The sequence below is a fragment of the Acipenser ruthenus genome, chromosome 7, assembly GCF_902713425.1.
Source record: "Acipenser ruthenus chromosome 7, fAciRut3.2 maternal haplotype, whole genome shotgun sequence".
In the NCBI taxonomy this organism is placed as follows: domain Eukaryota; kingdom Metazoa; phylum Chordata; class Actinopteri; order Acipenseriformes; family Acipenseridae; genus Acipenser; species Acipenser ruthenus.
Window position 1 is genome coordinate 34,008,005 of NC_081195.1, and position 20,637 is coordinate 34,028,641.

At 38.4% G+C, this 20,637-nt stretch overlaps 1 protein-coding gene across 3 annotated transcripts in view; it reads left to right on the forward strand.

Annotated features, from left to right (window-relative positions):
• The window catches only part of LOC117415972 (protein bicaudal D homolog 1-like), a 138,486-nt gene that overhangs the window by 112,099 nt on the left and 5,750 nt on the right, over positions 1–20,637 (forward strand). For 2 of the 3 annotated variants that reach the window (XM_034026958.3, XM_034026960.3), the window contains 2 exons: positions 1,949–2,029; positions 3,628–3,835. In XM_034026958.3, coding sequence (XP_033882849.2) covers positions 1,949–2,029; positions 3,628–3,835 — 289 coding nt within the window. The remainder of the gene's footprint in view (positions 1–1,948; positions 2,030–3,627; positions 3,836–20,637) is intronic. The other variant, XM_059026815.1, reaches the window with a different exon arrangement.

Consider the following 20,637-nt stretch of genomic DNA (forward strand, 5'->3'; position numbering starts at 1 on the left):
TAAATGACACTTAACACCCCACCCGCAGCATCTCTTTATGGACTTGTTTACAGGAAGAGAAAGGAGCGTCTCGGTAGCAGTGGCACTAATCATATTTAGCTCTAATGACTGTCAGATTATTACTGATAATACGATCATCTGTAATATTTTTTCAGCACAATAAATAATCCAGACTATTACCAATAATGTCACTGTATTTGATTACAACCCTAAATAATACAGACTAGTGCACAGGAATTAGAAAAGAGTTTAAAGCAGCACACAGACATACAGTATAAGAATATGCATCTTGAGAATCCAGACTTTCTGTCTCCATTAACATGGCTGGAATGACTCACTGCCGGGGGGGGGGGGGGGGTTGGGGGGGGGTCACATTCTATTGGGGCTTCCATGGATCACTTGTGTAATCCTGATTAAGTAACCAGGGGATTAATTTAGTTTACGTTTCATATTAGAGGGGGAGAGGGCTGCTATTACGAGACAGCAATCGGGTAAGTGATATCATATAACACCTTTACACTATATCTGTGACCTTCAGTGTTATACATAATTAATCACCCCAGATCGATAAGGGTCAGCAGGTTCGGATTTCACCAGAAAATGGATGAATTGCATGTCACTACAGCTTTGCATGTTTTTTTCACTGCTCTTCATCTGTGTTTGTGTGTTGAATGTCACCTACCTATTCTCAATTCTCAGCTCACCAGTAAAAAACACAGCCTGCCCAGTGCTATGGTGTTTAAGACCCCAATGTGAAATGCAGATCTTGTCCAAGAAGAATCCAGTGTATGTCGGCCTTGGTTTATTATTAAATCAAAAGGCCTTATTACATGGGGAGAGATTGATCAAATAAGTAACTTCATATGACAGCCATTCTGAGTGGTTCTATTGCATTAATCATTTATTTTTTGATAAGTCTTGAAATAGATCAGAACAGCTCCTGAACACAGACTTTGAGTAATTGCAGTAAGAATAGCGCTAAGAATGATTGCAAACATTATACAAAGCTACAGTAAAAAAAAGAAAGAAATTTGAAGCCACTTGCTTTTTAAGATTTTGCCATTTGAACATGTGTTTCTCAGAGGAATAAACTGTTTTAATGGTTTTAATTGTATTACGGATGTTGTAACAAACTGGCACCAGCAACATAGAAATACTAAACAGGTGCAAAATGTAAAATTCTATGACAAACGTTTCGTATTTCTAAATGTGTTACTATCGACTGTTTTATAGTTATGGATGTAGTCCCAGTAACAGCACTGGCGCACTTTTGCGCCCTGCGGTCAACCCTTTTGTAATATTACCAGTTTCATTGTCATTTTCACACTTTTGTGTAAACCTTGATAAATCTGGCCCATGTGAGCATGTTTAAGTGTTATAAATAAAATAATGAGTAGAAACTTAATATGAAAAAAATGGGGAAACACTACTTTAGAAAATAAAACCTTTGGGTTCGAGGTTTGAAATGTTTTTTTTTTTTTTTTAACCGTTTAGCACTATCACTATTCCATTCTCATTTTTTGCTACTTCCTGGTATTGGTACCTAATCACTTCCTGTGCTGTAGGTCACATTGCAGCCACAGCATTGGATTCAGATTACCCTACGGGACGTGATTAGGTACCAGGAATGATGTATTATTTTAATCTATCATGCTGTATTTACACAAGAGAAATGGGAACAGCGATAATGCTGCCAGGGATAATAAGAGGGCAATTCAAATGTTAACTTCCTACCTCTTTAAAAACAACTGCAATCGAGGGGGTACATTAATGTAACAGTGACTAGTTAACTGTGCTGTACTTTTTAAATAATGTGTTGGGAAATGAGGGGAAACAAGCCACTGCTACACATTCGGTAAAAAGTGCTCTGATTTGTCAATGTATAGTGATTCGAACATGCCCAGTGACCATTCTTTTTGTTTGTTTGGTTTGTGTTTTTTCAAAACAGCGAATTTTCCGGGTTGGAGGGGCGATCGAAAATTGGCATCGGTTTTGAAATTTTGCTGATCATGACGAACCAAAAAGCATGGTACATATCAGTAGGGTCTCTTTAGATCATGTGTTTAAAACTCGGTAACGGTGCAGTGGTGGTGATGTGCAGTGACAGCATTTATATTATTGGAAGGAAGACTGGGGCAATGGCAGCAAAGCATGTGCTGCACATTCATTTAAACTCCAGTATGTGGTTATTGTTTATATGGGTTCAGAGTGATCAAATGGAATGGAGTTTGACTACCAGCTAGGAGAAGAGAGTACATAAATATGCAATATATAATGTATAATGTGATATCTTGTAACAATTGTAAGTCGCCCTGGATAAGGGCGTCTGCTAAGAAATAAATAATAATAATAATAATAATATCAGGGATAGACCTTGAAAGGCACTAAAAAAAAACTAAAGACTACACATGAGGCCATCTGGCCAACTTGGTGCCACTATTTCTCCACATATGGGTTAACTGACTATGTGCTGTTGTATTCAAATCTTTATTTAAATTGAAAATACCATTTGTTATTTGTAAATAAATAAAAACAGGGGTCACACATTTCTGCACGTGACAAGACTTTGTCACAATGAACTAATCCTGCTTTCAAATGAATGTAGAGATGCAGAGCACACATAACAGTTCTGTGTGAGTCACACACAACCCAGCATTGATTATTGTTGTGTTGCACATGAAAAACCATCATCTTTTCTTTTAATCCTACTCAAACTGTTGAAACTTACATATCGGTTATATATACGCTATTAGCCAACTCGATGTACATGTTTTATTCAGTTATCATTTGAAACAGGTGAAATACAAGCTATTTTAATCAGATTTTTATTCTGTTTGCACCAGTGCATAGTTTGCCTCAATGTTTCTACAAGGAAAAAAAACAAATGATACAAAACTATTTAGAAACAACTTGGGTTTAGAGATACAGTAAGCAGTAAAATCCTAGTCCTTCCAGCTTTACAACATTGTTCTGCTTTACACAAAATGGAGGCAGACTTCACACAGGTGAAACCAAATGTGGGCCCACTTAATCTCAAACATGATTGCAATAGAGGTCAGTCTCTCACTGCATATGTAATCACGAATCAGTCGCAGAAACCACACAAACCAATTTATTACAACTTGTTGATGCTCTTTCTTGTTTTGAGGGGGGTTCACATTAGCTTATGTTTGCTGACCTGCACATCTTAGTTTGATTGACTTGTATAAGCTTAGTTTTTATTGACCTGTGTGATATGGGATCTCTAATGTCCACACAGTAGACAGGACCTTGCTGATCTGCAGGGCTGCACCTTCTTTAGCACAGTGTCGGGGCAATGGGTAGCCTTCAGCATCACTGTATGCATTGCAGCCACCCATTCAAGTACTGACCAGGCCCCACTTTGCTTAGTTTTAAGAGCTGACGAACGTCACAGTCAAATCCCATTTTGTTTGATAGCCATGGATCAGGTGTTCCTATTTTGGTCCATCTCAAAATGGTCCACATGTGCCTTGGCATTTCATTGAACACATTGCTTCCACCCTCTGTGTCTTCACACGCATGATGCATGGCTAAAGGATGATTAAAAAACCGCGCATCGGTAGATGGTGTAACAGATTCTTCTGTTTGTCTCTCTTTCTCTCACAGGTGTGACGAGTACGTCATCCAGCTGGATGAGATGCAGAGGCAGCTGGCCGCAGCGGAGGATGAGAAGAAGACCCTGAACTCTCTGCTCCGCATGGCCATCCAGCAGAAACTGGCCCTAACCCAGCGGCTGGAGGACCTGGAGTTCGACCACGAACAGTCGCACTGCACCAAGGTCAAGGCCACCAAGATCAAGAGCAGCACTCCCAAAGTAAGTCGCAAGGCAGCCGGCAGCGTACCTGCGCCTGACACAGTAGGCAGCCCGCCAGCTATCACAGGCACCCAACCTTCCCTCCTAGGCATCCCACAGTGGACTACAGGTACTGAACCGATCAATGCAGGCAGTCCGCTGTGGAGCTTAGGCACTCAGCCGTTTACTGTAGATACTCGAGCATTGACCATAGAGACCACAGCGTTCACTCCAAACACAAGACTATCTCCTGCAGACACCCGCCCATCCACTCACCCATCTTCTCCACACCCTAGGTCGCCCATCCTAGGCCTCAGACCATCTACCCTAGGCCGGTCTTTTGTAGACCCACCACCATCTTCCTTAGTTACTCCTCCATCCACCCCAGCTGCCTCCACCATACAGACTCAGGGCTCACAGCAGTGACACAATCTGGGGGAGAGACAGTGGTGCTGAGAGGACAGTGGAATGCATTTGTATTCCCAGCTGGACCAAACCTGGATTCGCTTTTATGACTTTAGATTGTTAACCAATCCGACTTCCTCAGGGTTAGAAAAATAAATCGAAACAAGCAGGAATCTGGACAGTTTCAACTTTGATTAGATTTTTTTTTCAAGCTTTAATGTGGAGAAGCCCTGTGTTGCGGCAATTGTAAAATACCTAGTTTTTTTTTTTTACACAAACATAATGCACTTCAGTGCCTCATATAGTACTGTTTTTTTTTTCTTTTAAAGAACTGTTGTCCAAAACCATAAAATGGCTGAATTGGTTGTCTTAATTTATGTTAGCACTTGTATGCCAGTGTGAAAGTAAGATAGCTTTAATAAGCAAGTAGATAGGCACAAAGATAGATATGTAATATCTAATATAAATAAATGGGTAGAAACAATTGGCGAAAATACTAGATTCTGATTGGCTGAGACCTTCTCCCTAGCCATTAGATATCTAGTGATAACACAACAGTGCGGAACTTCTTTCTCTGAAGCGGCCTCATCACAGTAAACAAAATCAATACGCCAACTGCAACTGTACGCCCGGGTAAAGAAAACCACTCGAGTCAGTCGGTATGACAGCAATCCCTGAGATTAACTACAAAAGTTCAGCAGCTGAAAACATTGAAAAAGAAAAGAAAATGTCAACATCTTGCCATACTGAGGCAAATGAAGCAGATTTAGACAACCTAGAAATTAATACAACTGAGGAAAACACCACCAACAACACACTCACAGACCCATTTAATAATAGCAATAATACACTCCAGGGTCTGTGTGTTTTCATGAGGTATCACCACTTCTTGGGTGGTTGAATCTCGTGCCTCACAACGCATCCAAGGCGTGGTGCTATCTCATGATAACACACACCCTGTCGTGTATTATTGCTTTGATAACTACTAGGGCGCAGATTGGGCTGATGGTTTTAGAGAAAGGAATAAGAGAATGCAGGTTCTGCAGGTGCCTTATTTACAGTGAATAGCAAAAGCTAATGTAGTAAATCTTCACTTGAATCCTGTGCTATCCTATGTTCATCACAGTTTGTGGGTTATGAAAGTATTAGCATGTGCAAATACTCCTAATATTCCAAGCTGTTATCGAGGATTTTAATCCCCTCCCTGCCAACCCAATATTCCCCACACCAACACACACACACACGTACACCAGCAGGGCTTTCATCCTGCCACACTGCCACAAATTGTGAATGAAAATAAAATTGGCTAATGTTTGTCAGAACCTGATCTATTAAAATCACATATATTTTATCTGCAATTATTTGTCTTACTTTTTTATGTCTGTTTTGATATTAAATCCATTTTCGTCCTGTTTTGAGTGAGGAGTCACTAAACTTCTGAATTATTGGACAGTCCTTAGAGGAGTCGAGTCTTAGTGAAGTGGTATTAGAAAATCTAAATTGATTTTCTATCAAGACAAAAAAATGCAGATAAAATATGTGGTTTTAACAGATTTGTTTCTGAAAAGCTATTAGATAATTTTATATCAATCCACACTGCCAGAATGTGTTCTTATTCTATTTGATTGGTACTTAATAACATGTAGATTGCAAGTGGTAGGAAAGCAGAATTTCAAATGTCACAGTTCAAATGTGTGACACAGGTTTCTTTGTGTTATAATCTGGGCTGTATTTTTTCACTGTAAAAATTGCTTATTTCATGGCACATCACAGTATAAAAAGATGTTTCATCTTGTCTCATTATTATTATTATTATTATTATTATTATTATTATTATTATTATTATTATTATTATTAGTTTATTTAGCAGATGCCTTTATCCAAGGTGACTTACAGAAACTAGGGTGTGTGAACAGTGCATCAGCTGCAGATTCACTTACAACTACGTCTCACCCGAAAGACAAAGCACAAGGAGGTTAAGTGACTTGCTCAAGGTCACACAGTGAGTCAGTGAGAGAGCCAGGATTTGAACATAATAGTTAATAAAGCAGAAGAAAATAACGTTTCACATTTGCAATTGATAATTTTTCACTGCTGTTATTATACAACAAATGTTCCAGGATATTTAAATACTTAGCTGAACAACATTTATTTAGTTTTTTATGTCCACCTTTGAAAGACATTTTATTTTCACCTTCAGTGAATTATCAAATAAAAATAAAAATAACAACAGACACGTGAAATGTCCCCTTCTTGTACTGGATAGCGCAATCTTTAGCAGAAATATTTGCTGCCTTTGATGAAGTGTAGTGGTGTCTTGGTGTCTTTTTTGTTGAAGACATTTTAGTGAAATCGTGCAGCTCTATGCAGTGTGTTCAAACATTTACTGGAAGCAAAGTAAAGTGGCTGCCAGGTTCCTAAATGTGACAGTGCGTCAGGAAAGCAAATGTTTGCTGTGTTTATTTTTAAGTGCTACAAAAACGGATATTTACACTATTCTTTCAGAAATGGGAATTTCAAGGGGAACTAGAAAGTGTGAAAAAAATAAAGCCTTAGTTATAATTATTACCTGATGACTGAAAACATGTTAAAGGAAGTTACTTGGAAAACCTGAGTGTGTCATGTGTGATTCCCCCATGAGTCCAACAAGAAAGCATACAGGCAGAGCAAGGGGCAATATAAAAACAGTTCCCGGTATGAAGAATAAATGTAGCTTTCATGAAAAGTGGTTCTTCATAACCAATTTTTTGAAACAAACAGCAAATAGCATTGCCAGTAAGTGTACTAAATTACTGTATTAGTTTTTTGCAACTCAAATGAAAATTGATGAAAGCAACCTCAGAGAGGGAGAACAGAATCAAAAACATTTAAAAAAGGTTCTGAGACCTTAAATTATGAGCTGTAACATCTCTAAGTGCAATGCAATGCTTATTGTTTGATAGACTGTTGAACAGTTCTGTTCTACTGTATGAAGTGCTAAATGAAATGTTGGTGTCTTTCAAAAGGAAACTTTAACAATCATGTTGTCATCAAACAAACTAGATTAATTTGATTTTTATTACATAGGAGTAACTGTTATTGTATTTTATTTTCAAACTAAATCTTTATATCCCAGTCCTTATTAGCACTTTTTTATTTCAGAAAGGAAAAGCACACAAAATAAAGTTACTAAACCAGAAATAAATATAGGTGTGATTTACAATTATAAATCACATATGAAAAATGTGTCAAACTTCCAGTGCATCTCATCCTGTGTGCAGATGACACCCCTTACACGGAACACACAGCACAGTTCTAAAGGTGTGCAGATGTCACCCCTTACACGGAACACACAGCACAGTTCTAAAGGTGTGCAGATGTCACCCCTTACACGGAACACACAGCACAGTTCTAAAGGTGTGCAGATGTCACCCCTTACACGGAACACACAGCACAGTTCTAAAGGTGTGCAGATGTCACCCCTTACACGGAACACACAGCACAGTTCTAAAGGTGTGCAGATGTCACCCCTTACACGGAACACACAGCACAGTTCTAAAGGTGTGCAGATGTCACCCCTTATACGGAACACACAGCACAGTTCTAAAGGTGTGCAGATGTCACCCCTTACACGGAACACACAGCACAGTTCTAAAGTTCTAAAAAAGAACACTTTTTAATGTTTAACAGTCGTTCCTGAGTACAATCCTCATTTTTGAGATTCCTAATAAATACGTTGTTTGTGGGGGTCTTTTTTGTTCTAACAGAAAGTATTTCACACAGTTTGAGCAGCCAGAGCATTGCGGTCCTTTCGCCCAAACTGCTGGGCAATAAGAGTATTCACTTTAAATGACTCTCCCTCTCCCTCCATATATACTGATGAAGTATTAGTTATGCGCTAAATCTGTGGCGCTCAATATAAACAACAATGACAACTCCAGAGCAGCATATCTTACATCTTCAGCACACCGAGTCAAGAGTGACTTTATTGAGAGAACAGCTTCTACCGATTGAATAAGTAATCAATCAATCAAATAACCCTCAAATGCATCAGGCATTCCTATAAGCAGTACCAGATTCCTGTTCACAAAGCTTTAACAGATTTTTTAAAAATATATACCAATATTAATATATACCAGTTTGCATGCCTTAATTTCAGGTACTATGCCATACTTGTCTTTCCTGGACAGTGTAATTCTCTCCAAAGATTCCAATACCTTCTTTCCTGTCATTAACCAACCAGCTGCTTTGCCTAATGACTGACATGCTTTGCAGCCAGCAACGTGCTTTGGACCTGGGTGAAAATGTAGCAAGACTACCTGAAAGTAAGCTATGCAAATTTAGAGCTTCAACATTCTTTAAATAAGTTGACCCTTAGTGAATAGGACCCAGCAGAGTTCAGAGCATTCCAGCACTCACTTCAACATTCCAAAACAATGCACCAGAAACAATGCCAAAATCATTCAGTGGCTTTCTGAAAAAAGCAACATGTGTTGGTGAAGTAAACGGTAAAACCTGGCTAATCCGCCATTGATGGGGACCAGAAAATTGTGCCAGATTATATATACAGTGTGCTGGATTACAGAAGTCCTATAAAATCTAATACTGTACCCCAAATAATAGGTATCGATGACAAACCTATTTGAACTCGATTACAGTACACTTCGTACAGTAGAAGTATTGTCCAGCTAAACCCAGTCAGATTGTATACATTTTTCTTTTACTTTTTCCATGCAGCATACTTTAATGATACATTTTGATAGATAATCCACATGATTCTGCCAGACTATCTGAATTACATTGATTTTTAGTCAGATAAGATCATGCCGGATTCCAGAATAGACAGGTTCCGGGTTGTAGAGGTCGGCGCTCCACATAAGGTTTTGGGTCACTGAGTAATTTACTTTCCAATTTAGACACTACACTATGTGAGTAAAATGTATTTTGGGTGAGTAAAATGCAACATTACCTTGAAGTTATGAGTACTTTCAATAAATGCTAACTTGTGGGTTATGCATTAACTACAGCCTTACATTTGTAACAAATGTTAAATTTTGCTAAGAGATTTAAGATTTAGTTAAATGTTTAGCTAAATGTTAAATCTAGTTAAGAGATTTAAGATCTTGTAATGCTAATCGGGAAATATGCAAATATTTAGCTAAATGTTAAATCTTGTAATTAGATTTATAAATTATATCTGAATGTACACATTTAAAAAAAAAAAAATATTTTTACAACATTTATAAATCTGGGGAAAAAATAAAAGATTTAAGTTAAATCTGGGGAAAAAAGACAAGATTTAAGTTAAATCTGGAAAAAAAGACTAAAATATGAATGCTTTTTTTTTTACACACGGCACCCCATAATTCTATATATTTCTAATATTTAAAAAAAAAAAAACTAGAAATACTGTACTAAAGCAAATCAAGAAATTATAATATTGTATTCCTTATTGAACACCTTGCTATAGCAATATAAAGCGCCCCGACTGTCCAAACACAGAACATTATATTTATTATATAGATTTGCCTTTCATAAATTCAGTTGACAGATATGCAAATTGTTAGATTAGGCTGAGTGGGATGAAGACGTTGTCAAGAAATCCTAAAGATCAAGAATCCAGTCACATATTAACCAGTCACAAACACGCATCACGTGTTTCTGGCAATTCCCAGGCAGGCTACAGTTAAGTGTCCCGGCATTACTATGATCCATTCTCTAGCTACCACATGCAGTATATTCATAATTGACAATTGAGACGCAGGGAACCAACGAAGCACAAGAAGCTTGATAAGATGCGAACTCAAGCTGTGCAGCAAAATTGCTATGCGTATTCTTTAAGCATTACATTTAAATATCATACGCAATTCATATTTTTTCAGTGTGTAAAACATCCAGTACACAGCTTATCTGGAGCGCTGGCAGAGAGGATCACACCATTCATTTCAATAGGGACTCTGTCAGGACCTGAAACTGATGCTGAATTAGAATGCTGGTTTATAGAGGGACTGGATTAGACAGGTTTTACTGTATTTACTGCAAAGCGAGAGAGAATAAATGAGTTAACATCACTGTCCAACGAAGCCGCCATTACCTGCTAGGCAGTTGACCGCAACAATATACAGTTAGGTTCCTGACACTTAAAGAAAGTCAATTATCTGCGGCTTATCTAAGCTTAACACAAGAGCCTTTTTTTTCACTTCTTAAATAATCTGTAAGAAATCTCTTGTGACGGGTATAGACTTTATAAACATCTTTAGTTTCAGAGACAACACAGCCAAACCCAGCAAGTATTTAGCAGATTATATTGAGATAAAGGATTAAACAAATGATATTGGCTTCAAACTTTAATGATTACCATTACCCAACAAATTCAAAACTGAACCCCGCAGGGTCCACGCCTCAATATCATTACAGCATCATAGGCACTACAGTACAACAGTTATGTTCTGTATTTTACAGGTGAATTACCCTCAATGACTGCCCTCACTAAAATGTACTGGGATAGGTAAAACATATTGTAAATTGTGATTGTGCGGGTACAGTGTTACAATATGTAACACTATGCAGGGCATTCCAGAACTACAGTCATTTAAACTGCGTTAAATTAGCTGAGTTAACAAATTGCTAACAAACCACAAGATATACAAATCATCAATACGTTAAGGCAGAAAAGCAAGTGTAGTGAAGAATAGTTTTACTAATACCCCAGGAAGATGTTATTGTTTTTACATTTATACTGCAATTTTACCAGTGGTTAGAGAAAGGGGCTTGTTAGCAGGAGGTTAGCAGGAGGCTTGTTCCCAGTTCAGTCCCAGCTCAGCCACTGACTCATTGTGTGACCCTGAGCAAGTCACTTAACCTCCTTGTGCACCGTCCTTCGGATGAGAGGTAAGTGACTCTGCAGCAGCAGTTGTGATGCATAGTTCACCCCCTAGTCTATATAAGTCGCTTTGGATAAAAGCGTCTGCTAAATGATTAATAATAATAATAATAATAATAATAATAATAATAATAATAATAATAATAATAATAATAATAATAAATATAAAATTCCCCCCCACTTTCCTTTTAAAATAATTGTAAGCACATCTGTACAGTGCACTAAATGGCAGAGACGACACAAATAAAATAAAAAAACTTTTATACTATCAATTAGACTACAACTTCCCCAACAGTCAGTACTTAGAAGACACTTTTAGGTAAGTGGATGCACCAATAAAAAGATGTAGTATTTAGTGTTTTACTAGGATTGTGTTGGTTTTCTGACAAGTCTTACAGCATGTTGCCTTTCATTTTATGCAGGAGAATTTCCTGGATTATGCAGTGCATATATATGAAGTTTTTTCTACAAATGTTTTTTATGCCACTGAACGCTTCTTCTTTAATATACTGAACGTTATTATTTTTGTAGCTCTGTTAATCACAAGATCGGCAGTACTCGCTGTAGATTAGTAACAAAGTTTCAAATTAGAGAGACAAGTATAATGTGTTCATTGTCAGAAAAGATTACGCTATCAGAACAGCTTTTTAGAACTCAGAATACCTCAGCCTGCTGACAAGCTCATGTTAAAAGCAGAGTGTGGAAAACACGTAAAACAGACACAACCAAGACCCTAACCTTAAAGAGCAACTTGGTAGGGGGTTGAAATGTGACACTTAACTAATTAATTCTTCTTGTTTAGATTCACTTTGTGTCCTTTTATGTTTGTCGTCACATCCTGGGGACTTTTAAAACCTGAAAGTTTAAAGCACTTGTGTGACCTGCTGTCCAGAAGCATGTCTGAACTCTTAAGTTCATCAGAAACACCACAGTGTAACCGTTACCCTGTCCTGCCGCAACACTGCCCCTAGTGAATGTAAGAAATACAATGCTTGCTTTAAATTAAGTATTACTTTCATCCTCTAGCAGAGTTCTCATGGGTACACTCTAGTGTGCTTTGGAGTTTAGACATGATTCTGAGAGCTCTATTCAGACCACAGGGGTGCTTTAAATTGGGTCTTAAGAAGCTGCCAGGATGTGATAAGTGAAACAGAAAATGATACACAAAATGAATCATACCCATACCAACTAGCTCAAAGTCTTTTCATGCCATTTAAAGTAATGAAGCAAAATTAAGCACAAAACATGACACTTCACAAAACCTATTATATTACAGATTCAATACAAGAACAACCATTGGGGTATAACATTGTAAAACCCTGATTTGTCGGAGTGTGCTTCAAGTCAGACTCCTTTCTATATAATTGAAAGCCTCCACGTCTCTTTAGGAAAGAGGTTTACCATTACCAGGGTTGTGTGAATGAACGTGTTTAGAGAAAAGTCATTAACAGTGTTTCTGGAATTCCCACAGGCGAGAGCGCTGAGATTAGAAGACTTCGAAAGATACTCTGCGGAGAATCTTAACAAACTGCTGTGTGAGTTTTACTGCTGTGTGACTTCCAAACTTGTTTTCTCTATTTGGAAGGGCATAATATATATTAAAAAAACAGACATGGACTGCTGTGCTTTGGGTTATAGTGGAAAAACTGTAAAGCGCAGGTTAATCCATATTTAAAAAATAATACAACGCAGCTTTATGATGGCCTGTGAAATTCCCAAATCCAATTCAATCAGTCTTCCAATCATAGATAGACATGCGCCAAACAAAAAGGTCAAAATCTTGAACGTGTGTACGTATACTACAGGGCATACAAAACCATGTAAGAACAAGGTAATAACTGTAACTACCGATCTTCTCTTACACGGCCACTAGTGGTGGAATAAGAGTTTCATTACATGGGAATATCGTAATAGAACAAGGAAGATGGGTGCTGTATTGTTTGATTGAAAGGCATTACTTAGAACATAAAAGATTTTAGCAGGGATTATTGCTATTATACTAAAGATCACATTTTAATATCGTAATGGAGTTCTAGACTTTGTTTAATGTGTTTTTTTATACAAATGTAAAATTTGAATAATACATACAGTTACAGACCCATTAGTAAAATTGTAACAATGTAAACAGTGTCCGATCTTTAATAATGTCACTTTTTAGCTTTATATTAATCCTGCTGGTGTTTGCTCCAGAGGTGAGTTAATGATCGCTACTACATTCAATAAAAAAAAAACAGTGAAATGAAGACTGCAGGAAAGCAGGTTTATACATTTTCGGGCACTCTTTAGATACCTTTGTGGTAGCATGGTACGTTTCTTAAAAACAGGTTTGTGTTACGTTAAGATCGTAGTAATATAAGAAGACAAGGCGCTGTGAACACATATTAAGTATCCATGCAATGTGTTGTAGATTATATTTTCCGGCCCAAAGATGTCCCACTATAAATCAAATACAGTCCATATTTGTACAATTAAACAATAAGATATAACCCACTATACACATATATATTTACAAACAAGAAGAAAAGCATTGTGCTGCAGGAGCAATATGTACTAATCCCTGATTCCTTCAACAGAGCCCTCCTTTTCTGTTCAAGATCTTGTAATTCTTTGCTTTTATTTGATACTTTATAATGTGTGCAATTCAGATTTTTTAAATGCAGCACTATAGATGAACATTGCTGCTGCTTCCTGATACCTGTGCTGCAGTTAAAACTCACTCCAAAAGTGGAGCTGCAATGAGACTGTGTGCTGTACAGCAAAGCTGTAGGGCGCAGCAGTTGATCTATAGCGTTGCAGTTTGAAATGCTTGCATACCCCAAAACGAACGCTGAAGAAACAAATGATTCTTAGCACAATAAAAAGAAGGGTCAGTAATAATGTTAATAAACCAAATAAGAGTAAAAGGGATAGTAAAGTATTGGTTTGATTAATTCATAAAATACTGTCTTTAACAAAAGTTAGATTTCATTCCTCAAAACCTAACACTTATTTTTCATTGCATTGCTTTGTTGGCGCTCTTTCACTTTATCAAGTTAAATCATGTGACCAGAAGGCAGGATAAGATTTTAGTTACATTTGGTAAGTTCCTTCACAAGCAAGAATAAAAGGGTCAGTGTTTGTGATTTAAAAAACCCAAGGAGAGAAATGTAGCTGGAATGTTTTGTGAGTCATTATACCGGACTGTTATCCTGTGTGTTAGGAAGGCAGTGTAAATTTAAGAAACAATGGAAAACAGGGCCAATTTCGTTAAACACTTTTCTTACATGCTTTTTCATTTGTATTATTATTTTATTATTTTTTAAAAATATATGTACTTTTTTTTTTTAAATAAACGTACATTTTTATCACAGCAGTAAAATACAATCATTTTACTCAAAAGGAAATGTGAGTTTCTTCATGTCCGATTCCAGTCTTCCCGTATGTTGAGCAGAACGCTAAAGGTAATGCCCTCCAAAAAAAAGAAAATCTGAAATGTTACTCCAGGCCTGAAATCATCGTTTATAAACCGAGTTTCCTATTCAGGTCTATGGACGGATTTGGACCGACTACTCAAGAAACTTAAATTCCTGAGACATTAAAAAGGATTTCTAGTCAAAACGTTTGTCATTGAGTTTAAGTGTATTTTAGTATTTCTAAATTCAGCACTATTGAGTGTTAAATAGTTATGGATTAATTTGACTGGCTACAACTTGTAAAACCCTGAGGCTAGCAATGATTTCTGGTTCAATGACAGTAAATTGAGACTCACAAAACAAGTTTAGCCTGCAGTTTAGGTGCCAGACTGCCATATACATACAGCATTGCACCAGCCAGATATGCAGCTGGGGTTGATACGATCTCAAATTGCATTTGATTTAATATCACTGTAATTAATTGTAGCTGCAGTTTAGAATCCATATGGGTGCATTGCAACTGCTGATCATTGTATCTGCAGTAACGATGGCTCTAATAAACCAGGCATGTTTCCTCGTTTTACTGGCTGTGGCTCAACTGCCTTCCCAACCTGTAACCACAGCCTCTGCTTTATGAATGTGTCAAACTGTTCCTCCACCACCACATAAACATCCACCCCCGGTACACACTCACAATCGCTTAATTCCATCAACCAGATCTGAATTGGTGCCTTGGTTTGAACTTAATGGGTGTTTAGACCATTTTCAACCTTTGACTATGAAATCCAGCATTTGAGTAGCAGTGCAGCTGTAGACCAGCAGAGGGCAGTGTTTGTGAATGAAATTCTGCTATAATGACACTGCTGGCTCAGATTTAACAGTGCTTGTTACTTTCCATATAAAACAGCTGTATTGGATGCAATGCAAGTGCATTACGTTAGAAGAAAACTGTAGTGTGTACTATTAGACTGCAGTTTAATTCAGTGACAGCCCAGCTAACTTCAAAGATTAAAAACTAAGTCAAGCAGACAAACATTTCGGCCAATGCCTTCATCAGGGTGTTTTACGTGATGAAACGTCAAATCGTTTCTCTGCTTTGATTTGATCACCTGGGATAAATGCAGCTGGATATTATTAGAGCACTTTACAGCACAGATGAACCTCCCTGGACTTCTTCAGCCCCGTGTTTATAGCACTGTCCCGGGATAAGCATGGATAGGTGGTTGATGCAATCCAGGGTCATTTCCCCAGTGCTGGAAAAACGCTCTAATAAAATCCAGCTGTGATGTATCGGGGAGAGGCTGATCAAATCGACCCCCTAAATCTTTCACGTTTTACATTACTGTCCATATAAGATGCTGGTTAACTATATTTTAACCTAGATTGTTACTGCACTTTCCTTGCAGCTAAACAGCTGCCACATTTCTTAAAACATGAATCCTGTGGTATAATGATGATTGTGGTACAGCATATGTATTTTTTTTCTATGAAGGACTAGACAGGGAAGCAAATGTACAGTTGGAAAATGGAAAACAATGATTTTGTAAAAACAGAATCAACTAGGAAATCCGATACTGTAGTTGCAATCTACTGTTATGTAGCTGTATTAAATGTACATTGTGTTTGTATATATGTGTGCATAGTGGCTGTATCTGTGTTGTCTCTGTGTAATATGCAAAGGAAATAATACATTTTGAGACTTACAGTACACAAGTGTGTTTGTTCATTACCTCCTTTGTTAAATGTACTAACATCATGTTGTCAGCATTACCATGGGATTGAATGAGGAATAGCTTGCCAGTGTGCTCTTATTTCTTTATTTCCTAACCACCTTCATTTGATTTGATGTATTTATTTCAAATCGCTGTGAATGATCGTTTTTTTAACCACTGTGCATCAAGGGTTTGGAGAAGCAGTTGAATACTGTCAGATAAATATCCCACCTATCTCTTTGCTCCCATCATATAATCTATATAGTTTCTTGGTTAAACTTTTAAGAAAAGTGCCTTTCCATTTGCATGATCTTATGTTATATAAGCATGCGTTATAAGTTGTGTTACCTGGTTATGATTTTTGCTGATGTTTTAAAGACTTTTCTTGAAATATTACCTAATCCGGCTGCTCATTAATATTATGAGATGTGAGAAAATGTTTTTTTTTACATCCTTGATTGTTGCCCCTTTAATTTCGGGACACAGTTTCTAGATTTTACATTTTGTTTCACTTTTGTTCTGTAACATGAATGCGTTTGTATCCACCTCACCACTGACTTGTAAATAAATAAAAATAATATTTTTCTGGAGAACTGAACTTGGAATTTGAGTGCAGGCTTTACTTGTTCTTGCCTATACTGGATCTTGCTATAAGGCAATACGTTCTTATAAGAAGAGGATTTAAACTGATAGCAAAATAACGCGTCAGAATAGTAGAGAATGAAATCTCAGCTTCATTTAACTGCACTATAGACAGTAGTACCCAGGTAAAATCACAAGTGTAGTGAAACACAGAGAAAACATGATAAAGCATAGATAAGGGGGCTTAGCAATTAAACGTAATTAAATCAAGCTTTCAATTCATGACACTTTTATTTACTGTTGGAACAGAAAGAGTTACAACTTAATTCCCATTGGCATGTCCTTTGATAAAGTCCATAAAGTTTTGTGAAAAAGCCCATTGCCCTTTATTAAAAACAATTTAAATAATCTGTAGCTGTTTAACATTCACTAAGTCGGAGGCCCATTTAACCCCATTTATCAACAATCAGAATCATTTTGACCTGATAGCCAGTTGCTTACACACCTCTAATGATTTCTAATGTATAGCTTTTCCTTTGACTATAGATAGTTAGGCTCATAATATATTAATGATATTAATGATAGTACTATCTGTTTTCTAATAAAAATCACTGGCTCAATTACTGTTATAACTATACAATAATTCTGATATTCTGCTAATTCACAGTTAGACCATGTTGACAGTAAATTGTACACATACTATAACAATACTTTTATTGCATCTGATTTGCTTGGAGTTCAGACATTCTGAGAGCCGGCCACGTGAGCGGTTTATACTTCAAGGGTTTAAAAGTCCCCAGGATGTGACGACTGAAATGCAAAATGATACAGAATTTATTAGTTAAGATAACTGTCATATTTCAAACCTGTACCAAGATGAATAGGTTTGTCTGGGTTACAAGGGGATCGGAGTCCTGCACACTCCAATCATTAGCTATACATATTCTAGGTAATGATTTCAAACACTGATATGCTGACACCACAGCACCAGAGCACCCAGACACAATTCAGGGGGCACCCTTTACAGTATGGACATTTATAGGACAAATATTTTTTTAGAAAGGGTAGAAAGGGAAGGCAGTGTTGGTAACTAGGAGGACTTTCGTTTGAATCCCGGACAACGAGGGGAAGACTTGTCACAGAATGTTATCCTTGGACTGAGACATGACATGGGAAGGATGAGAACAGTGGATAATATATAGCAGCCGAGGATGGTGATTTTCCATCAAAACAAGTGAAAACATGCAGAAGATCCCTGAATCCTGGCACATGGCTGTACAAGGAGCTTTAGCAGACATTAGAGATTTAGATTTGCAATAGATGCCATAAACCGGACGTGCAGCTGTTCCACGAGACTGTGAAACGATGTCAAAATAAAAATGCTAGAAAGGCATTACTAGTTACATCTTAAAAATATGAAAAACCTGGAATTACTTTAACCAAATAGGAATTACGTTTTGAATTTAAAATGCTTTTTTTTTTTTTTTTTACCCTTGAGTGCTATAAAACACATGTGAAGTGATACATGTTCATTTTACAAAACCAGTAACAATCCAGAAAGTTTGTTTAAGGACTCAGACACTTGTTTTATTTCATTTCCAAATTTCACTTTGTTGTAAAGACCCTGGCAAATCAGGAACACTTCAGTTTTGTTTTAAGTGGGTTTATATTTTTATATATACCTTATTTCAATAGTGTATTGTATTGACATTTTGTGATATTAGTTCTAATTATAATATGCAAATGTATTAACAAAATTAATACCATGTTTATTGAGCATAAAAAACTACTTATAATGGATCCCTAAACTAAAGAGTTTCTGATAATTCTTGCCTTTTGTGATTTTTTTGCCTTTTGTGGATTCAAGATTCATTATCGAATGGATTTCATTGCAAAATTACAAAAAACATGAATACGGATACCTATAACAGTAAAGTCAAATACAAGCTACAGGAAGTAGTTATAATTAAGAGCAGTAATAGAATATGGCAAGGTATGGACCAGTTCACTGCAAGTACAAGCTGATGTAAGTACTAGTACAGTTGTGTGCAATGTAGTCCAGTATAGTTGAGAGTTGTGAGGTTTACAGATGTTGCCTGTACAGGTGTGTCTTGAGGAGGCGGCGGAAGGTGGTCAGGGACTGAGCAGTCCTGATATTCGTGGGTAGGTCGTTCCACCACTGAGGGGCAAGGGTGGAGAAGGAGCGGGCTCTGGAGGCGGGGGAGCAGAGAGGGGTACAGCTAATGTGCCGGTGGTGGAGGAGCGGAGGGGGCGAGAGTGGGTGGAGGGAGAAATGATAGTCTGGAGATAGGAGTGAGCATGAACTAGGAGCTGTGTGGAGTAGTCAGTGAGGAAGGGGCGAATTCTGCGTATGTTGCTGAGGAAGAAGCGACAGGAGTGTAGAGATGTGCTGAGAGTAAGAGAGGTAGGGGTCAAGGGTGACACCGAGGTTCTTGGTGGTTGAGGAGGGAGAGGGTTGTGGATTCAAGACGAATAGATAGAGAGATCCGCGGTTGGAGAAGAAGAGGGGGGGAAGAAAAGGAGGTCTGATTTGGAGAGGTTGAGTTTGAGATGATGTGAGTGCATCCAGGAGAAGATGACTGAGAGACAGGTAGAGATACAGGAGGAAATGTTGGAGTCAGAGGGGGAAAAGGAGAGGAAGATCTGGGAATCACCAGCATAGAGATGATATGAGAAGCCATGGGAGATGAGGGGACCCAGGGAGTGGGTGTAGAGAGGAAGCAGGGGGGGTCCCAGGACTGAGGCTTGGTGGACATGTGTCGAAAGAGAGCAAGAGGCAGAAGGTGAGCCACGCCAGGACACCTGGTTCGTATGATCAGCAAGGTACGAGGAGAACTAGGCAAGAGCAGTGCTGGAGAGTCCGAGGTCAGCAAGGGAGGACAGGGGAATGGAGTGGTTGACTGTGTCAAAGGCTGCAAAGAGGTCGAGGAGAATTAGGACAGAGGAGAGGGAGGCGGCACAGGTAGAGAGTAAAGAGTTAGTGACAGAGAGAAGAGCAGTTTCAGTGGAGTGTGCTGGGTGAAAACCAGATTGGAGGAGGTCGAGCAGAGACTCTGTTGACAGGAAAGCAGAGAGCTGGTGGTGTACCACTCGCTCAAGGGTTTTAGAGAGAAACGGGAAAAGGGAGACAGGACAGTAGTTCTGGAGGGATGAGGGCGCAGTTCGGTACGAGCAGAGCAGAGCACGGAGGAGAGCCAAGGCTGGGACGGGGAGAAGCAGGCAGGTCGAGGGGTGAGAGGGCAAAGGGAGTCGAGACAGGAGGTGAGGGACGAGAAAAGGGTGGAGGCAGCCGAGTCTACAGAGTTGGAAGAATGAATCGATAGATGGGTGGTGCAAGAGAGCAGCGAGGAGAAGACAGAGGAGGAGAGGGAACGGAGGTTTTGACAGAAGGTGACAGAGGGGGTCGGCAGAACAGGAAGGGATGGGAGTGACAGACAGAAGGAGATATAGTAGTGATCAGAGATATTGAGAGGAATGACCAAGAGGGCAGGGGGGGTGAAGACGAGGTCCAGTTGACGGCCCGCTGTGTGAGTGGGGGGAGGAGAGTGTTGGCCTGTCCTAGTGTAGACTTACAGCCCTTTGGTGATAAGGCCCTTCGGTGAGCTGGCACCGAGTGCTGGTGCACCATCTTAGCGTCAGTGCTTACAGTGCCTTGCGAAAGTATTCGGCCCCCTTGAACTTTGCGACCTTTTGCCACATTTCAGGCTTCAAACATAAAGATATGAAACTGTAATTTTTTGTGAAGAATCAACAACAAGTGGGACACAATCACGAAGTGGAACGAAATTTATTGGATATTTCAAACTTTTTTAACAAATAAAAAACTGAAAAATTGGGCGTGCAAAATTA